Source organism: Rhinolophus sinicus, chromosome 4, assembly GCF_057876585.1.
Source record: "Rhinolophus sinicus isolate RSI-liver-muscle chromosome 4, RSI-T2T, whole genome shotgun sequence".
Lineage (NCBI taxonomy): Eukaryota > Metazoa > Chordata > Mammalia > Chiroptera > Rhinolophidae > Rhinolophus > Rhinolophus sinicus.
In genome coordinates, this window is record NC_142504.1 from 96,926,921 (window position 1) to 96,943,828 (window position 16,908).

Genomic DNA, 16,908 nt, shown 5'->3' on the forward strand with positions numbered 1-16,908 from the left:
GCACACACACTTGCATTTTTTATCCAAATGAAATCATACCGTAAACACTGTTCTTTAACCAACTAGTTCTCTAACCTGGTTCCAATCCAGGATCATGCATTATGTCTGGTTTTTGTATCCCTTAAGTTTCTTTGAATTAGCACAGTTTTTTTCAGCCCCTACCATCTCTATTTTTATTTTGTTTTTATTTTTAACGACACTGACTTTCCCAAGAACTCATGACAGTTGTTCTGTAGAACCTCTTCCTTTCTTGACTCGACTGACTGCTTCCTCGAGGTTTCATCTGTTGCCCATCCCTGGTGAACTGAAAGTTGGTTCTGAAGGCTTGATGGATTTCAGTTAATCCCTTTAGGTGGTACTGAGGACTTCACATTGCACACAGCTGGAGTCTGTGATAGTATTGCCTTACTGTGACGCAGTCTGATCTCTCTATCGTGCAGCTCTGCTGCAACTAGAAAGTAGCCTGTGTGAGCACAAGTTTTATGGAAAGAACGTAAATATAGTTCCATAATCCAGTTCAGTGTTGAATAATGGCACGGCATGGAAAGTCCCCTGTGTTTCAGTGGACTTTATGGTTCTCTGACATGTCAATTTCTATAACCAGTTCACACTGAGGATGAACAACAAATGCCCCTCTTCGAGGAACACTGTTCCTGAGCATAGTTGACCAGATGTGACTTTGTATTAAATACAATGAATGACTTCCTGGATTTCTAGACAGTCCTTTTGGTAATTCTTGTGCTTTTTCAAGTTATGCAGCATTGGAAACTTAGGAAGTTTCCTAGTATAAACAGGAGGTAATCAGGAAACAAACAAAAAACAAATTAGAACTTATGGGTATATATATTCAAGCTTTTAAGTGAATATTAGATGCAGGGACTGTAAAATAGAACTATAATAAAAACATTTGAAAGAAGAAATGTGTCCTTTTTAACTGTTTGCTTCTGAGATGGAAAGCTTAATGCAAAATTTGGATCTTATTACAGAAATTGAAACGAGCTCATGCAAATTAATCTCCATTGCACCCGTAAAAAAGAAATTAAAAGCACTAATGTTGCATGTGGTGTATATACAGTAACATTTCCTAAATATCTTCTGGGTCTAAAACTAGGAATGATATTCAATGCTTCCTTTTCCTCAGGCTACAGTATCAACGGATTCAATTTTGAATCTGATAATGGAGGCATTTTTGTTGCACAATAGCCCACAAAGGAAATGAAGGAAGGAGAAAACAGACAGATTATTGAAGCAGAGACAAATGAGACACTTTGGTTAGATGTTCACTTCTGGGCCTCCTTTCTTTGGTAGACAGAAGTTAATTGAGCATCTAATTGTGTCCATTTTAAGGGCACACCATCTTTTACAGTTTAAATTGACCATTTATGTCACAGTACTTTGTGTAAAAAATAAGTGTCAATCAATCAATCAATCAATCAATCAATCAATCAATCGACCATTTGTTGGTGGCTCATTCTTAGGATTTTTTAATCAGAAGATAATTTTCTATGCTAATTTGAATGGCAAGAGTAGAAAGATGTTATAGAGCTGGGAAACTTTACACTTTTAATTAACAAATTTATGAGACCACATTCTATATTTCAAGTAACAGCACATCTTCAATATTTAACTGTAGGCATTTGAATAGTGTTTGTTACCTTGTCTGTCTTTTATTACTAAATTCTGAATTTCTATCAAACTTGTCTCAAAGAAAAAGTCGCATTATTTCAAGGCCTAGAGACCCCAAGTAAAAGTTGTTTCCCAATCTTCATAGTAAGAACGCCATTTTTGAAGCAGCCTCATTACCAAACAGAATTCTAAATCACTGAGCCAAAGGGGGTCCCTCAGTACTCATCATCTGCCATAGATATCAGGACTATTTGCCAAACTTTGTGATTCCAGCCGAAAAACCCTGGAAGATTCTTGACTGGAGTTGGGACAGCTACCATTTTCCAGGAATGTAATCAAAATCCTGCACAAGCCTCTCTGATAGGTTATTTATACCCTTTGAAGAATATGGTCAACATTGCTCAGATTGGCTTAGGATTCAGAGATCCCTCCATCCCAAGAAGTCTATAGAATTCTGCCTTTCTATCCTGATCTTCCGTGAGTTCACTAGGTCAGTGGTTCACTGTTTAAACAACTCTCTAAGAATTCTAGAAGGAGATGATTCTGACAAGTGTGTTAGCTCAAGTTTTGTTAGGGCTGCAGTGAAATCTAAGGCTCTCCCTTTGGGTAGTGGACAACAAGACTCCTAGCTTTCTCTGCCTCTGTGTATACGTGAAGGCAGGAGGTGGGCTCAGGGGAACGTGGGGGTGGGAAGTGTGGTACAGAGGAGGAGGTGCCTTTGGGTGACTTTTGTATGGCTTCTCTCCCTCCTAGTGAATGAGAACACCTGAAGCCAGCATCAGTGCCAGGACCATTTCCCTGACCCCCACCCGTACCTGCTGAGCCTGGGGCAGGGAACCCCAATGGTAGAGTGGCTCGTCTGCCATGGTGATGATGTAATTCCTTGGCCTAGAAATTTTCTGGTCTGTCAACAGTAGAACCCAAGCCGATGTGTTTGTTTGCTTTTCACTTGCCATAGTATTAAATTCAGAAAATTAAGACGTATATGGATTAAAACTTAAATTGCTGTGCTCCCAGCCCTTTGCTCTACCCAGAGGCAACTATATACTTAGGTTTTTATTCCTTTCTTTTTCTATGAGTGAAAGAGAGTGAATGTGTATTTCTGCGATTTTTTACTTTACAGTATGTCTTAGAATTAGGTAGATCAGCATATGCTCATATGGAAAGATATTTAAGACATTATTAAGTGGGAGGGGGGAGAGGGAGGAAGATGCCCATAAGCATATACACAATGATTCCATTTTTAAAAATTTTTTAAAGTTTGTGCACACGAGGTCTGACAATTACGTTCATGAACTTGCCCCCGTGCGCTTACACTGGCAGCGCTGTACACACAGCTCAGTAGGGTCTCATAACCTCGGTATATCAGTGTCTCACAGCTGTGTTTGTGTCAACATGTGGCGGTGTCTTGCGAGTGGCATTCATTATTGTTGTGGCGTGTTTTTGTGTGCTGTCACGAGAATGTGTGAGCGTGAATTAGAGCACCGAACAAACATGAAATTTCTTGTTAAACTTGGCAAAAGTGGAAGTGAAATCAGGGACATGTTAGTCCAAGTTAATGGGGATAATGCCATGAAGAAAACAGCAGTGTACAAATGGATTAAACATTTTCCTGAGGGGAGAGAACGCATCACCGATGAAGAGAGGCCAGGGCAGCCAGTAACGAGCAGAACTGACGAAAACATTGCAAAAGTTCATCGAATCATGGGTCAAAATCGTCGGCTGACTGTGGGAAGCATAGCAGACCAAGTAAACATTGATAGAGAAACAGTTAGGAAAATCTTAACTGAAAATCTTGGCATGAGAAAGGGACGTTCAAAAATGGTCCCGAAGGAGCTCACCAATGAACAAAGGAGAGTCAAAGTTTGCCAAGACCTTTTGGAGCGGCAAGATGATGTTTTGGGCCGTGTTATCACTGGTGATGAAACATGGATTTACCAATATGACTCTGAAACAAAGCGTCAAAGTGCACAATGGAAGTTAGTCAATTCTCCATGACCAAAAATGTTCCGTCAGTCCAAAGCAAGAGTCAAAATGATGTCGCTAACCTTTTTTGAAATAGGAGGGATTAATTATGAATTTGTACCAACTGGACAAACAGTTACAGGTTTACTATTTGGAAGTGCTGAAAAGGCTGCATGAAAAAGTTAGACGACCTGAACTTTTTGCCAACAATTCATGACTCTTGCATCACAACAATGCACCAGCTCCCAGGGCACTGTCTTTGAGGGAGTTTTTAGCTAGTAAACAAATAACTGTATTGGAACACCCTCCATACTCACTTGATCTGGCCCCCAATGACTTCTTTCTTTACCCAAAGATAAAGGAAATATTGAAAGGAAGACATTTTGATGACATTCAGGACATCAAGGGTAATACGACGACAGCTCTGATGGCCATGCCAGAAAGAGTTCCAAAATTGCTTTGAAGGGTGGACTAGGTGCTGGCATCGGTGCATAGCTTCCCAAGGGGAGTACTTCCAAGGTGACTATAGTGATATTCAGCAATGAGGTATGTAGCACTTTTTCTAGGATGAGTTCGCAAACGTAATTGTCAGACCTCATATATACATTGATATAGTCATAAACCCCTTTCAGAACTACTACATGAGATATTAATTAATAATTAATGGTGGACAGAGTGAAGAGAGAAAATTTTCTTTAAAAATGTTTGTATTAATTGAAGTTTTCTTTGTCAAATCTAAGCGCTACTTTTAATTTAAACTTTTTCTGAGTGACACAGTGTTTGGAAGTAGGTGGAGAGAAAACATGATGTCTTCAAAATCTTTCCTCGTCACTATATCTAGACCCACCTCATTCTTTTTATTGTTGCATAATATTCCACAGTAAGGCTGCACCATGATTTATTTAAGCACTAATGGACATTTGGGCTATTTCTAATATTTTTGGAAATACAAATAATGCTATATCAAACATCCTTGAACATTAATCATTGTGCATACATGGAGTATTTCTATAACACGGTATATAATTGGTCTCCTATAGTGGAATTGCTGGGTCAACAGGTATATGTGTTTTATCATTTTGATAGATTTTTGTCAATTTGTTTTTGATAAAAGGGTTGTACTAGTTTACACTGAAGCTTTAATGAAAGACTCTTGCATGCATTGAAAAATGAGCTCGGACAATTTGTTCTGTGGATGAGTGTCTGAGCTGATGGGCTTAATTAATGTCACTATCATTTTTCCCCAAACTCATTTATGTTCTGTGTATACATTATACAATTCATGTTCTGAAAAAAAATTGTTTTTGAGGTTAGACCAGATATTTTCAGGTCTTTGAAATAAGGTACCTTAATGGCTCAGCTCACTATCTTTAGTAGGTATCAACCACCCTTATTTCATACGCTTACCATCAACCCTACATTGATACTTTTGAGTTCTTTTAGTAAGTGACCCAACTTTAAAAGAGAACAATTGACCCATTCTGGACAATGTTAGGAATAAAGGAAAACATTGCAAATAGTTTTGTTTATTCTTTTCTTGCAACTTTAGAGGAGGGTTATTTAGAGTAGGATCATTTAACAAACCCACTTTTTTTGCAGTTATTTTTGTTCATATTATACATATTGTTACTGATTTTTAGCTCAGTGTTTAGCTCATTCAATGCTGCCTGATTAAAAAACCTTTATTTCGCTTCATTTTGCTGTTATGATATTAAAAATAAACAAAAACAAAAACTGGTAACCACAGTTATTTGGCAAATTTCATACAAACTCTTTGCAGGCTTTTGAGCAAATGTCTTTACCTTTCTAGATGTCAGGTTCCTGAGACTCAATGATCTCCAGGTACCTGCTAGTCTCCTAAAATTGTGAATCAAAACCCCAAGCATGAGTTTGAGAATTTGTACATTTAAAAACATATCCCATCAATCTTATTACTGATTGCTTATTATGCAGTTATATTTTTATTTTGCAAACTTGATTTGGACTGAATTTTGTAATGATTGTCATCTTTATTATGCAAATAATAATTTGGAACTACCTAAATTTCATGACTTGCTTCCCGTCCTAATACACTAGATGGCACTATAGGCGAGGCAAATCAAATGACCAAAAAAAAAAAAAAAAAAAGGGAGAGACTGACTACCAATGCTAGTTTTGGTAAATTAGAAAGGCTTCATCCTTCACCAACAGTTGTTGCGTCAACATCTTCAGAAAGATGAATGAAAACTGCCAGTGGTGGAGACCTTAATATTAGGATTTTGTACAGTGGCTTTCCAATTTTTGTGTTGTGATCAATTGAAGACAGCTTCGATTGAGATCCAGGACACCTACTCATACATACAGGCAAACACAACGAAAGTTTCACAAAGCAACAGTAAGCCTTCTGACCTGTTCTGTGTTCTGTGATAATTCATTTGCATTAGACTATGCTGCTTGTAACCCATTATGTTGATTTCATGACCTGTAGTTTGAAAAAAAAATTATCTATTGACCCTATCGACAAATATCAGTCTCTACTTAGCACTTGGCACTATGCCAGGTACTATGGGCGACAAAGAAATATTTAATGATACTTCTGTTTTCTGGAAAAGAGAATTAGTTACCTTGAGAGACATTAGAGAGCAACCTTATATGACACAGGGAATTTATGGCCACAAACTGAAAAACAGTGGAAGCAGATAACTTATGGAAAGTTTTTTGGAATAGCTGGATCATATCCAAACCTTTCCTTTGATATGAACTTTTGTTGGGGAAATTACATACTGTGGAACAAAAGTAGTCACATAAAATAAATGCACATTCCATTCATATAAAGTTTAAAAATGTGAATGCTAAACAATGTTTTTTAAGGACGTATACATATCTGCTAAAACCATAAAAAAGGGAACGATTAACATAAAAGTCGGGATGGCAGGTATCTCTGGTGGGAGGGAGGGTGAAGCATCTGTAAGGAGCCTTGAGAGGGGGTCTCTAAGATACCAAAAGTGCTCTGGGGCCAAACTAGAGTGAGTTTTATTATTATTATTATTACTATTAAAAATAAATGGATGTTTCCTGCACTCTTCTGTATGAATTATATATTTCATAATAACAAATAAAAATAGCAAAGGAGATTACTGTAATTACCTTCTTGATTCTTTATCTCGTCTTGGTAATTTGCTTTTTGGTTTGTTAAACCTCCCTGACTAAAGGGGTCTTTGCAAAGACAGAGCTAGAAATGTACCCACTGTCAATTTTTTAGAATAGCCTATTATACACTTTTTTTTTTTTTTAAAGATTTTATTGGGGAAGGGGAACAGGACTTTATTGGGGAACAATGGTCAAATTGTTGTCCTTTCAATCTTAGTTGTGGAGGGTTCTGTTTGGCTTCAAGTTGTTGTTCTTTCAGTCTTAGTTGTGGAGGGCGCAGCTCAGCTCCAGGTCCAGTTGCTGTTGCTAGTTGCAGGGGGCACAGCCCACCATCCCTTGCGGGAGTCGAACCGGCAACCTTGTGGTTGAGAGGACGCGCTCCAACCAACTGAGCCATCCGGGAGCTCAGCTCAAGGTGCCATGTTCAATTTTAGTTGCAGGGGGCAGAGCCCATCATCCCTTGCGGGACTCGAGGAATTGAACTGGCAGCCTTGTGGTTGAGAGCCCCGCGCTCCAACCAACAACTGAGCCATCCGGGAGGCAGCTCAGCTCAAGGTGCCGTGTTCAATCTTAGTTGCAGGGGGCAGAGCCCACCATCCCTTGCGGGACTCGAGGAATTGAACTGGCAACCTTGTGGTTGAGAGCCCACTGGCCCATGTGGGAATCGAACCGGCAGCCTTCGGAGTTAGGAGCACGGAGCTCTAACCGCCTGAGCCACCGGGCCGGCCCCCTATTATACACTTTTAAAGCTCTTCTAATGTTATCTGATCTGTCCTTGAGGATGAATTTGGATTTTTAGAAATAGTCACATCTGCTAATAAAGCCTATTTTGTAAGAAGACTGAAAGAATGTGACCAAAATATTTCATTTTTTTCTTCTGCCTTGATGTATTGTCCCAGTTCTCTACAGTGGCCACATACTATTTTTTGTAAATGTGGCCTGTGGTCATTTATCTACATTGAAGACAATTTAAATAGAAGAGTTTCAGAAATGTGTTGAGCAATGGAATGGAAAGCATGATGTGCTGAGTTGACTGTTCTGATAGGTGACTCTATTTAAATATATTAGGCCTGATAAATTTGTTTAAAAATCAATTACTACTTTAAAAAATAGACATAATTTTTTAGAGCAGTTTTACGTTCACAACAAAATTGAGCAGAAAACACAGAGAATTCCCCTATGCTCCCCGCCCCCATACATGCACAAGCTTCCTGTACCAGATGAACCTACACTGACACATCATTGTCACCCAAAGTCCATAGTTTACATTAGAGTTCACGCTTGGTGTTGTGTATTCTGTAAGTTTTGACAAACGTATAATGATGTGTATCCATCATTATAGTATCATATAGAATAGTATCACCTAAAATCCTCTGTGCTTTGCCTCCCTCCATCTCTCCTAACCCCTGGCCACCACTGATCTTTTTACTGGCTTCATAGTTTTGCCTTTTCCAGAATGTCATAGTTGGAATCAAATAGTATGTAGCCTTTTCAGATTGGCTTCCTTTATTTAGTGATATGCATCTAAGTTGCCTCCACGTCGTTTCATAGCTTGCTAGCTCATTTCTTTTTAGCACTGATTAATCGTCCATTGTGTGGATGGACCAGTTTTATCCATTCACCCACAGAAGGAGATCTTGGTTGCTTTTGGCAACTGTGAATAAAGGTGCTATGAACATCGGTGTGCTGGTTTTTCTGTAGACATACAAATTCTTTTGGATTAGTACCATGGGGTGTGATTGCTGGATCGTGTGATAAGAGGATGTTTAGTTTTGTAATACACCTCCAAACTGTGTCCCAACGTGGCTGCACCATTTTGCATTCCCACCAGCAATGAATGCTCCACATCTTCGCCAGCATTGGGTGTTGTTAGTGTTTTGGATTCTCACCATTCCAATGGGTGTACAGTGGGATCTTGTTGTTTTAATTTGCATTTCCCTGATGACAAATGTGATGTTGAGCTTCTTTTCAGGTATTTATTTGCCATCTGTATATCGTCTTCTGTGAGGTGTCTGTTCATGTCCTTTGCCCATTTTTAATTGGGTTGGTTGTTTTCTTATTGTTGAGTTTTAAGAACTCTCTGGATAACAGTCCTTTTTCAGATGTTTTTTCTTCTCCCAGCCTAAGTCATCACTTTTTATGCTTATATATTTTATTAGTTCAAGAATTATTTTAATTTTCCTTTAATCTCCGTTGCTTTTGGACTTCTGAGAATGCTGATTTTATTTATTTTAGACTAAATTTAAAGCAAAACATTTAACTAGCAGGAAAAAAATGTGTGTAAAGCTGTGTGATAAATAAAATGGAAGTTCATTTTTTAAAAAAAACAATAACCCTCATTAGGGAAACCACCTCAGGGATGATGTAGATGCCTGATCACTGCACTGTACACCTGAAGCTGAAGCTGAACAACAATGAATGTCAACTACAAGTTTATATATATATATGTATGTGTGTGTGTGTGTGTGTGAATTTACAAGAAGCGGAGTACAGCATTAGTAATAGAGACAGTGGAAATGTAATGGCTCTGTGCGATGTCAGAGGGGTAGTGGATGGGGGAGGGGAGTTCACACAGTGTGAGGGATATAAATGATAAATGTCTAAGTATTACTTTGTCTTGTGCACCTGAAACTAATTAAAAAAAAACTAAAAAAAAACAAACAATAACCACCTTTTGAATGGCAGAAAACAAAATAAATTTTGGTTGAATAAATGGTACTTACTACGCTCCTTTACAAGCTCTTTAAAACACAAATTACTTTATTTGCTATGTTTTCTAGCAATCTGAATAAAGTTTTATCACTTAAGCAACAACACTTTATTTGAATCATTTTGGATGGATTTCTTTATAAAATAGGTTCATATTTTACCCACCCACTTAAACAGCAAATATTGAACATAACTGAACCTGTTCATTATGACTTCGAATTATAAGGGAATAGTGCATTCAAAAAACAAGAACAAGATGTTGTGGAAAAGGAATGATCAGGGGGCAGCTGGATGGCTCGGTTGGTTGGAGCGCGAGCTCTGAATGGCAGAGTTGCCGGTTTCATGCCCACATGGGCCAGTGTGCTGCACGCTCCATGGTTGGATTGAGAACAATGAGCTGCCGCTGAGCTTCCAGAAGGGCGGCCAGATGGCTCAGTTGGTTGGAACGCGAGCTCTCAACAACAAGGTTGCCTGGTTCAGTTCCTGCATGTGATGGTGGGCTGCGCCCCCTGCACCTAAAAGTTGAGGGTGGCGACTGGACTTGGAGCTGAGCTGTACCCTCCACAACTAGATTGAAGGACAATGACTTGGAGCTGATGGGCCCTGGAGAAACACACTGTTCCCCAACATTCCCCAGTAAAATAAAATAAAATAAAAAAATCTTAAGAATAAATCTTTAAAAAAAAAAAGGAATAATCAGAGAATAAGAAGAAACTCTTGAAAATTAAAAATGTTATTGTCTAAATAAATTCTGTAGAATGGTTCTAAGACAAGGCCAAAATATTGCCCAGGAAAATAGAAAAAAGAAACAAATGGAATACTATAGGAAAAAAAGAATCTTAAAAATATCAATCTGGAATATCCTCCATTCAATTATTACAAATTCTTAAGAATAAACCAGAGAAAAAGGGAGAATTTATTAAGAAATAATCCAAGAAATAATCCCAGAATGGAAGCATGGGAACGTCCATCTTGACAATGGCCAGCACAGGGAATGGAAAAAGACTTGCACCAAGGAAGTTGTGAAATTTCAGAACACCAGGGTTAAAAACAAGATCCTAAAAGCTTCCTGGGAAGAAAAGACATATTGCAGGCGAAGGATTGGGACTAAGAATGGCAATGTTATGCCCTTTCAAACTATCAAGTTGAAAGTAGAATAAAGACACTTTCAGGCATGCAAATTCTCAACCACATTTATCTCCAAGTACTTTTACTCAAGAGGATGTGTGTGCTACTAAACCAAACACGTGACCAGGGAAGGAGAAGATTCCATTTTCTAGGGGATGGAATGGAGGGAAGTTTCAAAGGGAAATCCCGGATGAGCGCCCACAGCTGCCTAAGGGTCAGCAATCTGGAGTGGAGTGGGAGGGGGCGGGAGGAGCACAAATGAGATGTTATCTGATGTATCTGAGGATGTGGAAAGTGATGTGAGGGGCCTTTAGAGGTGAGTTGGCGTTTGAAAATTAGCAATAGGTACATAGAAAAATAACCAGCTTTTTAAAATGAGGCAATTATTCATCCACAAAAAAAAATGTACAGAAATGGAAACGTAACCATAGTACTTTTTGACTCAGCGGAGGACGTTATTTACATGGTTATGATAATCTGATCACCGAATACTGATGTGCCTATAAGGAGAGAGGAGGGTGAGAAGCGTCTGAAACAGCTTCACCCTCCTCTACCCTAACAGAAAGTGAATAGTTAATGTCTCATGTTCATGTATCATGAAACAGTGTTGGATTTAGAAACATGGAGGTAAATATCGGAACAAACAGCAAATGTAATTAAGGTTGTTGCCTCTAGGGAGTGAGGGGTGGGGTGGGGTAGTGGAGTGGAAGACTATTGTTTTTCTTTAAAAATTTCCAGTATGATATTTTCAGCCTTAAAAAGGACCATTTTTTGACACATACTACAACATGGATGAACCCTGATGACATTATGCTGTCACAAAAGGACAAATACTATGAGTATTTGAGTCTACTTATGTGAGGTAGCTAGACTCATAGGCAAATCCACAGAGACAAAAAGTGGAAGGGTGGTTGCCAGGGGCTGGGGAAATGCGGTTGGGAGTTATTGTTTAATGAATACAGAGTTTTAGTTGTGGAAGACAAAAAAGTCCTGAAGATGGATGTAGTGATGGTTGCAAAGAATTTGAATGTATTTAACGCTCCCTAAACTGTACACGTAAAAATGGTTAAAATGGCAAATTTTATGTTATGTATATTTTACTATTATTCAATAAAAAAGCAACATAAAAAAATTATCGTATTATTTGATTTTTAAATAATTGTAGGCATGTTTTAATTTTATTACATTAATTTTTAGAAAGCTTTGGAATGCATGCCTGAAGAATTTTTATATGTGTCACAAGTGTGATGTCTGCGCATAGATTTTTATGACATAATTTGGGCCACTCAGGGGCCCTTTTTGCTTTTATCCAGTTCTCACCTGTGTTCTCCTTAGATAAAGATATTAAGTAAGTTATTTTCAAATAAAGATTATTGAAAGTAAGTATTTTATGAATACATTTTAGGGGACTTTGAAATACCAGATAACTAAATGTAACACATTAACACTGTGAATAAATGTACAAATCATCCAGTTTGAATAAGTTCATTATTATGCAGGAATTTCCCTTTTACGGCCTCTGCTACTCTATTCTAAACGCTTGGCTGTGTCGTCACCCCTGAGTGGTTTATTGGCACTCATCTTTGCATTTGTGCAAGGACTGGGTGGTACTGAGTGAACTTAAGATGTAACAGCAGGTGAGCACCTGTGACGTCAGAGCTGATGTCTGGCTCATGAGTTTATTTTTATCATCACTTTCCTTAACCTGGTCCAAATAGGAGTGTATATTTGTTTCTTCATGGTTATAAGCAATAAAAAGCCAATTAGTTTGGCAGTAAGAAGTTAACTAGTAAAGTGTAATCCTAATTTAAATCATGGTTTAAAAACCTTGAGTTTCCAATGGAGAAGGCAGCTCTAAGAAGAAAACAACAGTGGAAAACAACTTTATATATCCTGAGAGATGTCAAACTGCCTTCCAACCTTTTAAATCACGCTTCTTGGTTTTGACAGGTTACCTTTACCTTCAAGGTTGTATTGCTATAAAAAGAGTGTTATATCTCATTGTTGTCTCATCTAAATCTTCCTTTTTGTTCACAGTGCGAGATGAGGACAGAAGCACGAAGAAAAAATCTCCTTATTTTGATTTTGCATTATTTAACACAAGAAGGGTATGTTACATGACAAATCTTTACAGAAGTGATTCCTCTCTTTCTCTGACCTCTACTTTTCCAGATATGCCCTTTTGAAAACAATTAATAGACTTTATTTTTTAGAGCAGTTTTATATTTACAGAAAAATTGAGCAGAAAGTACAGAGTATTCCTATATGCCGGCAATCACCCCGCTCAGCCTAGCCTCCCCTAAAATTAAACATCCTACATTTGTGAAAATTGTTGAACTAATATTGGTATGTCGTTATTAGCTAAAGTCCACAGTTTATATCAGGGTTCAGTCTTGTGTTGTCCAGTCCTGGGAGTTTTGACAAATGCATGTCACATATCTGTCACTGTAGCATCACACACAATAGGGTCACTGCCCTAAAAACCCCTGGTGCTGTACCTGTCCTTGCCCTGCCCCCACCAACCTAGATACACAATTTTACGGCCCCGTATAGCTAGATATTTTTCACATTATGCACGCGAAAGCTTTAGTAACAAAGCTACCCAGTTCATGGGATACCCTCCTTTTCCCGTTCAGGTTTGAAGATAGCATAGGCCTTTCAAATGAGGTTCCCAAAGTCCCACAGCTGGCTGTATACAGAGATAATGTTTTTCATCCTCAATTTTTCTCCTTTCAAAATAAAGGTATTGCATTTTCCTGGACAACCTATGCTCAATTCTCTTTTCTGTGCAATGCTTATTCTGTAACTGGCAGGTGAGGAAATGTGGCATGTAAGGAAAGAGTTTACTATTAACAAAGCATGCATTTCCCCCTTTCTGCCACGAGATGGCCCCTTGCCTCTCAAATCAATGAAAATTCTACATAAGAGTTGATAGTTTCCCTGAGACCTGCTGGGAAAGGGTCTTATGGGTGGATTATCAAGATGAAAAGTGAACTGTAGCATAGGTATTTTTAAGGACATATCATTGTCAGAAAAATAGACCTGCCTGTAACAAAATCTTACGAATTCCGTAAAGAGGATTACTGTGGACTAGAATAAACAATCAGAGAAAGCTTTGTAGGGAAGGCACTGTGAGCCGGTCTTGAAAGATGTATAGAACACGGATAGACAGATGTGATGGCTGAGGATATTCTAGGCAGGGGCACAGAGAGAGAAGGGGCCTGGCATAATTGGAACAATTAGGGAAACAGACCAGAGTTCGAATGCGTGAGGGAGAATTGGTGAGATCAGGCAGTGGAGGGTCATGGACGCGGTTCTTACAGCACAGCCATGCAGCTCCTTGAGCCTGAGTGCCCATTAAGCGGCTCCCCACCTCTCCTGCTGCGTCGTGCTCCTTACTGTTCAGTCCTCTTCCTGAAGTCCTGCCTGTCACTCTGTTGGCTAAGAACGTCTGGAGGCTTGTCCTGCCAACCCTATTAAGTTCAGACCTCATTCAAGTTCAAACAGTGTAACAGGAATACACGGAAGCAGTTTTGTTCCCCTGACCAATTAATTTAGGAAATATGGGACCTGCCATCATCTATTATAAGTTTTTTTAAGTCAAAATTCTATGATCCTGGAAAGAGTTCACCATAATGCGATATCAGTGAAAACTACAAGCAACCCATAGTGTATGTTCCCATCTTCCACTTTTGTCTTGCTTCACAAGTGCACATATGTAAGTATATGTGTATTTAGTGATTAAAAATGTTTGGAAAGAAGAGAAAATGTTAACAGTCATTATCTCTGAGAGGTGTAATTTTCTTATGACTATATTTTCTAGTTTTTTTCTTCAATTGGCTTGTGTCATTTCATGCTAAACAAAAGTTATTAATAAAAAATGGATTTAGTTTTTCTCTCAGGAAAATGGGGATTAAAACATAGTGTAGGAGCCTGGTAGCCATCAATAAGTATAGAAGCTGACTGACTATAGTCAATTGACATTTGCAAGTACTTTAAAATTAGCAAGATCATTGGAAATAATCACGGCAAACTCCTTTAAGAAAGTTCAGTCTTCCAACTGGCCTGAATCTGAGGTAGAGAAGAGAGCATACTAAAAAGAGAAAATTTTCTCCTTCTACCTTTCCAGATTTGAGCCAAATGGAAAGAGTTCCTGCAGCAGGAACTCTTTATCTGAGCTCCTGGGATGAGCCCCTGAAATTGTATGCTAATTTGTGCCTATTTACACATATGGACATTTTCTAGGAGAGAGTCCTTGCTTTTAAAAAAGAAGTACAGAACTTAGAATTAAGAGCTGGAAAATCTTCCTACATTCAAAGGATTGGGAGGCAAGGCCCTTGTTTTTATTGCTAAAACCACTTAAGTCAGATAGTTTTACAAATGAGCAAGTTAAAAATGACAGTGAAAAATCTATGAAGAAGATGCTATTTACATACAGAAGTAATGTAATATGTGACAGGTGAAAAAATTACCAGAAATAATACACCCAATTAGATGACGTCTTTTTTATTTTTTTATTTTTTATTGGGGAACAGTGTGTTTTTCCAGGGCCCCTCAGCTCCAAGTCAAGTTGTTGTTCTTTCAATCTAGTTGTGGAGGGCACAGCTCACTGTCCCATGTGGGAATCGAACTAGCAACCTTGTTGTTAAGAGCTCACACTCTAACCATGTGAGCCATCTGGCCACCCCAGATGACATCTTCTTACACTAAATTTCCTCAATGATATTGACTAAAATATTGCAATTTCCTTCAGAGCTCCTGACATATTCTTTTGAATTGCCTCAATGAGGGTAAATCTTGCCTGTTGGAGCTGAACTTAGGTTTTATCAACTGCCAAATGTTACCTAAAATGAATACTGGTAAATAAAAAAGTAATCATGTTGGGCAAATACCTATTTTTGGCTAACAATGAGACATTTTCTTTGATGACTTATTTGACTTTTAAGCACTTCCAAAAATGCTTTGAACACTGATGACATCATTAGAATGAGTATGTAGCTTCCAGAGGCAATCGCTTTGAAAGATAGTATTTGTCTATATTTAACGTATATGAGGCTCTATACTTTCTAGGAAGATCGCATATATTCTGGTTTTCAGTGTACTATTTGATAAAAGCTTATTCGTTGTATTGAGTCTCTTGGAGTTTTCATACCTGTTTGCTTTTATTCCTTTTTCCCAGAGTTAATTTTTTTTTTTCTTCTGTGAAATGGCCAGATACATCGATGCAGCCCATGCTTTGGAGCAAGAAACTCAACTGGGGTTACGACGCTTTGAAGTTTGTGACAACGTTGATCTTGAAACTATTTTGATGGAATATGAGAGCTATTATTTTATAAAATTTCAGAAATACCCCAAAATTGTCAAAAAGGCATCAGACACAGGTACATAGCTATTTTCTAGAAATAAAACTTTATCTCATCTTTAAGATGAGTGTTTCTTCCTCATTATATTCCCAGATTGATGGTACCCCTTACGCTGTACTGAAAGAATAGGCCAGAAAGATCATGTAGCTTCTCTTAGATCCAAGGCAGACAATTTAAACATGATTCTCTGGACATGGGCGTCCTTTTAGTCATGTTGGCATTTGTTTGAGGAATGTCTGTTTTAGGACAACGAAAGACAAACCCCAGTGTATCCCAGGTACTTTTTAGAAGACCTGCATTACTTTCATTGCTTTAGAGATGGAAAGAGCTGTTAGAAGAGGATAAATGACAGAAGACTCTTTCTTGTTAGGAAGACCTATTATCTATCTTGAAAATAACATGAAAATGAGTATTGGTGAAGCTAATAGCTCATGTATAGATAATGAAATGCTTTTGAAAGCCATCAATCCAGATAATGATCAATATAATGCAAAGACCCAGGATAGGTTAGCAGTCAAGGAGGCTGGCTGGAGGAAAGCTCTGAAGCGAGGGCCCTATGTTTTGTAGTAACATTGACTTAGAACTCTGTAAGTGGGGGAAGTAATTATAAACCAAGGGAGATCATTGTCCTGTTTATAAGGCACTTGTTAAGCCACAGGCTTTAACATTTCATGTGGGGACCAGGAAACCAAGAGGAACGTCAACTAAAAATAGCCAGGGCCGAATCTCAGAGCTGAAAGGGGTCCGAGAGAGGGGTGTTTCATCTGAGCTCCCTTCCAATGCAAGGTTCAGAGCTGAGGGTCCTTGGCTGGTTGTCGGATCTGGGTCTTGGCAGAGAAAGCACTGACTCCTACCTGCTGGGCCACCAGGACTATTATTGATGTGATCTGATGTCCAGATTGCTAGCGCCAATCTAGCATGGAATCACATTCTTCTGGGATATTGGATACAACGTCTTTATTTGAAGGTAAACTGGCAGAGTACAACC

General features: G+C 38.5%; 1 protein-coding gene across 2 annotated transcripts in view; it reads left to right on the forward strand.

The window, feature by feature from the left end:
• KATNAL2 (katanin catalytic subunit A1 like 2) overlaps positions 1-16,908 on the forward strand; it is a 65,489-nt gene that overhangs the window by 14,845 nt on the left and 33,736 nt on the right. For both annotated transcript variants that reach the window (XM_019739666.3, XM_074340020.2), the window contains exons 2-3: positions 12,595-12,665; positions 15,772-15,938. In XM_019739666.3, coding sequence (XP_019595225.3) covers positions 12,595-12,665; positions 15,772-15,938 — 238 coding nt within the window. The remainder of the gene's footprint in view (positions 1-12,594; positions 12,666-15,771; positions 15,939-16,908) is intronic.